The sequence below is a fragment of the Antennarius striatus genome, chromosome 20 (genome assembly GCF_040054535.1).
Source record: "Antennarius striatus isolate MH-2024 chromosome 20, ASM4005453v1, whole genome shotgun sequence".
Taxonomy (NCBI): Eukaryota; Metazoa; Chordata; class Actinopteri; order Lophiiformes; family Antennariidae; genus Antennarius; species Antennarius striatus.
In genome coordinates, this window is record NC_090795.1 from 11,204,316 (window position 1) to 11,212,740 (window position 8,425).

Below are 8,425 nucleotides of genomic sequence, written 5' to 3' on the forward strand. Positions count from 1 at the left end.
TATATATATATATATATATATATACAGAGAGAGAGAGAGAGAGAGAGAGAGAGAGAGAGAGAGAGAGAGAGAGAGAGAGAGACCATATGTCCTTAGAGAGAGAGAGACCATATTTTCTTATAGATAAATTATAGCACAGTGAAAATCAAAACAGAAACAAATACAACGTTTCAGCATTTGACATACATCATACAGAGACAGACAGGACAGGAAAACTTTGCTGTAAGACTTTAGAATGAACCTACATAACTTCCACTGTGATTGTGGTTGTCTTTATGCAGCAACGTTCACAGAGGGGTTCAGTGAACACAAGCATTTTACTATGAACAGGCAGCATTAAATAATAGTAATTTTTGTTTATGACCAGGTGTTGTATTTTATTTTATTTTATTTTATTTTATTTTATTTTATTTTATTTTATTTTATTTTATTTTATTTTATTTTATTTTATTTTATTTTATTTTATTTTATTTTATTTTATTTTATTTTATTTTATTTTATTTTATTTTATTTTATTTTATTTACGGATCATTAAGTGATGCAATGTAACGATAGAATTTATACTGTGTTGTGATTGGTTAGCTTTCCAGCCAGTAGTGGGCGGGAGTTGAGTTTTAATCCAATCACATTGCACGCTGGCTGCACTTCCCCTGCGTCTGGCGGAAGAGCACGTCTAAACCATGGCGCTCGTGGAGCTATCTTCGTTGGAAAAATTCCTGGGCTTGAAAAAGCCGAACAAGTACTGTACACAAGGGAGTAAAAAGGTGACATAACGGCATATCTTTCTGTCATCCACGGTGGCATTAGATTGATATTTCGTTAGATAAAAAAGCATGAAGGCTATTAGCACACAGTGGCTAGCTAGAAGTTGCTACAATACCGGTTGTGTGTTAAAAATAAGGCAGGCTTTGTGCCATAGTAACCTCGTGTCAGTGGCAGATGATGCGGTATTTTTATCTCAGAATATAGTGATCAAATGAAATCCAATCAGTTGTGTAATCCACCACACTGAAAATAAATCCAAACTCTAAAATGTGATGTAGTTTAAATGCCTCATGTCAAGTCAAAACGTTTTCTTTCAAAAAACAGTTTTTTTGTAATGAAAGTGATTTCTTTCAACGAAGCACTTGACAAATAAATCTACATCAGTGAGTTTTTGATGTCATTATCTTGCGTGGACCCGGTTACTCATTTATTTGTTCTAGAGAGTTCACTGAAGTTTACTAATCCAGAGCTGGAAATTATTACATTAATTCATATATATATATATATATATATATATATATATATATAATATAAATGCAGGCACATAAGGTGCAAATTTAATTCAAATTATTTTACTTGCTCCATAGTGGCAGCGGCAATAAATTACCTGAATTGCAGATATTATAGAGAATATTGGTTTTATACTGTGCATCATAATTAGAATGAGGCGTGGTGGGCTGTCGGTCCAGGTTATTGCTCTGTATAAAGTGTAATATACTATCTAGTGTTTAAATTATTTAAAATGAATTTCAATATATGTATTATTACTTACTGTTGCTGTAATAATACATAAAGTTCCATACCTTTGAGGAAATAATAGAAGACATTATTCTGAAATTTCTACAAAATTTTATTGATTTTTTTATTCAGCCTGTCAACAGGCTGAATAAAAAATAAAGAATTATACATATCAAAGGCACACCCTCAAGTCCTACAGTGTTAGCTAAGAGTGTGTTGAAGAGGTATAAAATAAAAGCAGTATTTATGATTTGAAATTGAAATGAAATGTGTTGTTTCCATCTCTGACTGTACTCTCTGTGCACCCTGTGATCCAGGTACCTTTGCTACAGAACAATAATGGCCCTCCGCTGGTGGGACTGGTGACTATTGCCAGCCACCTGGTGAAAGAGGCCAATCGCCCAGAGCTGCTGGGTGACTCTGCAGAGAGCAGAGCTGTGGTACATCAGTGGCTGGAGCACCGAGTCACCCAGCTGGATGGCTGCAGGAAGGAAGACATCAAAACCCTCTTGAAGGTAGAGAGCTGTTTTCAATGAAAATTTGTTGCTCCATATTTCTGCTGTACCACACTATTAGAAGTTAAATAGTTATGTAAGACTTCATACCATTCTTGCAATTAAGCATTAGCCTGCAGCTTATCAGTTTTATTTTATTTGTTTTTTTGTTTTCTCATTCCCTACCCTTAAGAGATGCCACAACATCTCAGTTTCTCTTGCATTCTTCACCAGCCAGGCCACTGTGCATGAGCGCTTGTCTTGTTAAGGCACAAGCGACAGGAATACAGACTGATGTATGGCCCTTCAGTGACATGACCCCACCCGACAGAGAAAAAGGCTTTAATGTGCCCAACGCCAGTCAGTGTGAAATGGATCACCAGCCACTGGTCTTCTGCATGCTAGGCGCCTCTTGGCACTGTCATGTCAGCATGAAATGTTTGTGTGTCGATGTGTTTGTGTGCATGCTTCTCGATGTGACACATTGTTGTGGCATAACTAAGGATTCATGCTGTGTGGCAGCATGTTATCTGGACAAGCCTCTTAAATATTTTAATGGTGCCGCTTACAGAAGGAAGTTGCCCTGAGCAGCTCAGTTCTGATCCCCAGTGGCCCCCTTTCCTGTCCTGCTGCTCTGTCTCTGTCCTTAACACTCCTCTTTCAAGCACACCAGTCATGTCACATTAAATTGTCAACACATAAAAAGTGTCAACGGTAGAAGTTCTCAAAACTTTTTCACCTCAGGATGGATTGAAAAAGCCAGAGTAATGTGATGAAGAAAAATCACTGCCAAACAAACCATAGCCAGTGATGTCTTGATCGTATCCCGCTTTGTTTTAAACAGAGTAACAACAGCTGTGGATGGGTAGCGTTCTAGTTTTCCCAGTCTTTGTAGTTTTGTTGAATTTTGTGTGATCAAGTTGTTTACTGTTCTGAACTAGAATGACAGTTGCTTCTTCATTTGCATGACTGAAGATGTTAACATTGCTGTAATTTGCTTTCGTCTGTTCTCTGAGTGTCTGACCTTTTTTTTTTTTTTATACCCTTAACCCAACAGTCAGTGGGAAGGGCTGCTGAGCCAACTGTTATACTGAGTGGTAAAATTGAATCTACTGGTTCAGTCTAATTCGATTATCAAACTAGTTAAAATACTTTTCACCAGCTCATATTTCCAGCACCTCAGATTAGATTTATAATTGCTTTCTTTTTTTGACAGAAACCTGACAAACCAAATGTTTAAGATGAACCTTTTTATTTAAATATTTAATGATTTTCAGAGATGACATCCCCAGACATTTCTCAGCTTTTTATGTTGTAGTATCTGCTTGTAAGCTGGGGGCCATCAAACCGTTTTGGGGGGATAGTAAACTCCTTGACAATATAATTGGCAGAAATACGTAATGAACTAAATGAGCTTCAGATGGATATATTGTACTGTATTTTTATTTGTAGTCCACTTTAAAAGGAATGGCTGTGGCTTATCGGTCTGTACATGACTTTCCCAAAGGGCAACAATGAAGAATCTTTGAATGCTGTGTCAATATTTTAAACTGTTTGCCCTTAGGTCTGCACAACAGATCTTTGGGTTGATTATTAGCAACTTAGCAATTGTTTTGCTCAATATACAATGAATATAGAGCACAGTGAAGGTGGGGGCAGATGGAGAAGAACCCAGGTTTGGAGGTCCATGTTCTTGGTTGGGTGGGTGATGGAGGAGCTGCTTCTCCTCTGATGCTCTACTGGGCTTCAGCCTGCGGGCTAAGAACAACAAGGATCTGATTGTGGAAGGAAGGAAGTCTGCCATCTTCATGCTTTGTTTGGCATCACCCACTCTTGCCGCACAGTAACTCAATTTGCCCTCAAGATGCTCCTTGTGCATGCAGTGTTCCCTTCGCGCATTGTACAAGTGCTAAAGATGGTCCTTTCCCTTGGGACCAGCACTTCCATGCCCGACTTTGCACACGCTGATATGGACTTAGAAATACAAATCATGATGCCCAAGTTTACGACAGCTTCATTAGATTTGCAGACGAGAGCAGCAGTCATTTGGTAGTGGAGTAAACAAATATCCTATTTTGTACAGCATCTGTGCTAAGTCGGCAGTCATTGGGAGAGATGCTATTCCCCCTCAGGTTACATATTATTCCCATCCACATAGCACAGCACTGAGACACACGCAAGCTAGGATCCAGACTCACGTACCTCACGCACCCACAGATATGTAGGTTAACAAACCTGCTGTCACATCTCCATTTAAGTCTGCAGTTGGATTGCAAAGACTTCATTAGTCATTCATGTAAATATATTTCCTAATGTTTAAGGGTTGTTTTGACAGGACTGAATACCATAAAGTATGATTTAATACAGTTTTTTTTTATCTTTTTATGTTATTGTTTTGCAGGAACTCAACCTCTACCTTCAAGACAGAGTATTCCTGGCTGGCAACCAGTTCACCTTAGCTGATGCCTTCATGTATTTTGGAATTCATCCACTCATAGTGAGTCACCCCTTTTCTCACCTCAGCCCCTTTAAATATTACAATCCAGATGTCTGGGTGCTGATTACTGCATATATTATATTGTCTTGACAAAATACTCATTTTACTTTCAAGTGCGTCTTGGTAAAATGAAATGTGGATTCTTTATAGATTATCAGGTTTTGTAGCAAGAAGGGGGATGCGTTTAATTCAAGATACGGTTTGGTGTTTCACACTTTTCCAATTAATTAGGTTCACTTCTGAGATGTTTGGAACTAATGACAAAAGTGAAATATAAAGACAATAAACCTTTGAGAAAACCTTTTAGAATTTCCCCAGTTTTTATGTATGTAGGATTGATTTGTTGTGCCTCAGAACTTTTCTTGCACCATTTATTAAGGATTCCCCCATTTGTCCATCCACCCTTTCATCCTTTCTCCCTCCTTATGGGAGCGCACTTCAGTCAAACCACAACTTTAACAAGAGATTTGTCTCAGTGCACAGCACTCAATTGGACCAAAAATTTGTCCAAAGGGCATCAGGAACAAGTTGGCAATAAACACAAGGATTATAAACATATTTTCATTCATTGGCGTAATAAAACAATGTGGCACAAAGTTATGTCTTTAGCCTCAGACCAGGGCCAAGGAAGGTTCTTATGACTTCAAGGATCCTAAAAAAGTGATATCAGGAGCGTTAAAGACGGAAGGAGAAGAAGGGAGGGTAGCATCACATGTTGAGATGTCACTTGTGCCAAAAAACTGAAGGTTGCCTCCTGCCACGAGGAGAGGAGCGTCACATTGGTTTGCAATCAGTGTGGTTTTTAACCTCAGGGACATTGGTCAGCGAGCCCAGCCCTTAACCACAGCCTGTCCTGATTTTCACTTCATGGAAAACAACTTTACACAAACATTAAACTCGACTGATACTAGAAGCATTTTGGGGTGGATTGTTGTCTGTAGGGAAATTCCGCACTGCAGTTAATTAGATAACACGACTTATCGGGATGCGCAGTTGACTGAAAATAACTGAAATGAGCGTTTACAACTTCTCACTAAGAAAATCATGCTTCCACTAACAAATCTGATATTTATGATATTTGTTATCATGGAGCTGGACCTACATGATAAACACTGAATATTATTAATGAATTGAGGTAAATATTCTAAAGAATTTTCAGTTTCCATAACTTTGTTTTCTTGTGATTTTTCCACCTCATTGTTCAATAAGTTTTATATAATGTTAACAACATATTAAGCTTTTCCCTAAACTAGTGGTATACCCCTGCCATCCTTTACTACAGTACTGAGTCTAACTGACTCCGATTGGAAGGTGATGACTGGTTAATAGTCGTCACCTTTACCCCATCAGTCAGAGCCACAGATACATCTGAAGCACTTCCAACGGTCTCATTAAGATTTGTTGTTTTGGTTTTTAATCACTTTTTGTGTGTTACGGAAATTCAAACTTATCTGAGGTTTGCACTATGTTTATCTTGTGACTATGATTAATTGTTTACGTATAATCCATCATCGCAGGTTATTAGTTCTGATCAGGATCAGTTTCAGGAATGTTTTTGACCAATTTAGTGTCCTAAGAAAATAAAACTGCACAGGACACAACCGGTAGCACATTTACTACATGTGTCCTCCTCTCTCCCTCAGGTGGACCTGGCCGTCCAGGAGCGGGAGCAGTATGTGAATGTGACTCGATGGTTCGATCACATTCAGCACTACCCCGGCATCCAACACCACCTTCCTCCAGTAGTTGTTCTCAGAAACCGAATTTACAGCAGCAGACACCACTGAGACACCACCCAGCTCCGTCTAACGTTTCACAAGCAAGTCTGTTGACTGGGCCTAAAGTGCATCATCACCACCACTGTTACCATCATCATCATCATCATCATGTTAAATATCTTTTAGAATTTTAAGACGTTTCCTTACAGCCAAATCTGTCCAGCAACTTTATTTCTCTTTTATGTCTCAGGATTCCTGCCTGATGATTGGTCCTGGTTGTACACCTTAATTCTACTTAAAATGAAAAATATGAAAGAACAAATCCTAATGTTAGCTTATAAAGTATTTATACTGCTATGAAGGGATTTCCTCCTAATAAAAGTCTTGTTTACATTATTTAAACCAGCGTTGATGCTTTTAGTTATTTGACTGGCCAGAGCCAATGGCTCTGTGTTTGGAAATGAATGGAAGTGTTTTGTCACGGCGACACTGTCAGATGTTTGTTGGCTTTAACTATATGTGATGAGGGAGCACAGATGTGGGATCGATATGTCAGTCTGCTATGTTTTCTCGATGGAAGTGTCTCGGGATTTTTTTTTTTACACCGGTGTTTGCATGTTGTTTCTAAAGGGAATGCTGTGACGGGTCACGGTGAAGTGCTGTTAACTTATTTAAAAGGCCTTTCTATTTATTTGCAGTGGTTAAACGGTGGATCTGTGTTCGATTTGTGCACCAAACATTCACTGACAAGTGTTACGAGTTCAAATGGGATTTAATGTTATGCTAGTTAAGAAGCATTTTATTGTGTCCTTAGGAAAAGCAGCTTCCTTCACGCATTATGGGTGCATTAGCAGTTTGTCTCTGTTGAGGATTGTTCAGGATCGTAGCCCCACAGAGACCACAGTCAGTGTTGTGTTTATAGTGTTTTAGTCAGCCTCAGCTCTCATCCCTTTAAAGGTTGGCTTGTTTTTTTTTTTAAAAATGCAGCTCTCAAGCCAGTTTGCTGGACAGTTGTGTTTCTGTGGGCGTCCTCCTGACTGCATCCACGCTCTCTGTCCCACTTTTTCACCACCAGCCGTGTGGGCAGCAGTGAGCAGTTGAGCGTCAGCCCCAGAGTCAGAGATCAGAGTGAGGCTCCCACCACCACCACTGTTGATGCTGCAGGCCAGAAAGAGGGCAGTGGGCTCACCAGCTGCCACACAGATCCAGCCAGCCAAGGCCAGAACCCAGGCCCCATGGCGACAGCCAGCCACTGTGTGTCATTTCAACCCTCACACTCCCATGGGGGGGTACCGCGGAGAGAGGGATGCAGGGAAATACGCAAACCAAGGACGGAGAAGAAGAGCACCCACAGGTCCAGGGATCTTTGTAACATGAACAAGCATCTGAACGCCTTCCTGCTGCTGGCTGGATGTTAGCTCTTAACGCCATTAACGGGTCAAGACATGGCAGCAGCAACAGAACCTCGAAATGAGGGATTATGCAGGTAACAGGAAAAATAACTGGATGATGAAACAAATGCATTTAACGGGCTTGTGTTGATCAAATATTGCATTATTAAATTCTGCTGATTGAGCTCAAAAATCGCTTTTTGACAAGTTCTGTTCATTGATGCTTCAGGTTTCTGTACTGCCTCCTGTTAATGTGCTCCCTTTCAGCCATTTCATTTCCTCCGTCATGCATTGGTTTTCTGCTAAACAGTTCTTATACCATCTGATGTAACCACAATGTTCAACCTGCACCAATAAATAAAGGGACATATAGTTCATGACCCCGAATTTTCCAGTGTGCTTTTTGTCTCTATTTTGTGCAATTCAGCCAGAAGACAGAGCCGCTGTTCAATGAGTCTATAAAGCTATTCGCTGTGTGTTTGTGACAAACGGAATGCAGAACATGGGAAGCATAAAAACAGCTTGCAGTCATTTGAGTGAGCCTTGTGACACTGCGGGTAGTTTATGATGTGGTCTTTCATTAAAGAAGCTCTTGTTTTCTGTTTTGTTAGCATTTGTTTGGAATGTTTTAAATGTGCAACATCAGTTATTTGTACTGGTGTGGCCATGACAACAGCCAAATCAAGATTTTAAGCCCTGAGACTGCTGACATTAAGAGATGGTGGAAGTCACAATATCAAAACAGTAAATATTTCAATGACACATTTAAACATTTTAAATATTAAATATGAGATTGAGAGCTGCATGTGATTAATGTGACAT

General features: G+C 39.5%; 1 protein-coding gene across 1 annotated transcript; it reads left to right on the top strand.

The window, feature by feature from the left end:
- Positions 1 to 638: 638 nt before the first annotated feature.
- On the top strand, positions 639 to 7,981 carry eef1e1 (eukaryotic translation elongation factor 1 epsilon 1). The gene is made up of 4 exons (XM_068304055.1): positions 639 to 764; positions 1,821 to 2,018; positions 4,399 to 4,494; positions 6,138 to 7,981. Exons 1-4 carry the CDS (start codon positions 681 to 683, stop codon positions 6,279 to 6,281), a joined length of 522 nt encoding a protein of 173 aa, XP_068160156.1. The 5' UTR covers positions 639 to 680; the 3' UTR covers positions 6,282 to 7,981.
- Positions 7,982 to 8,425: the final 444 nt, after the last annotated feature.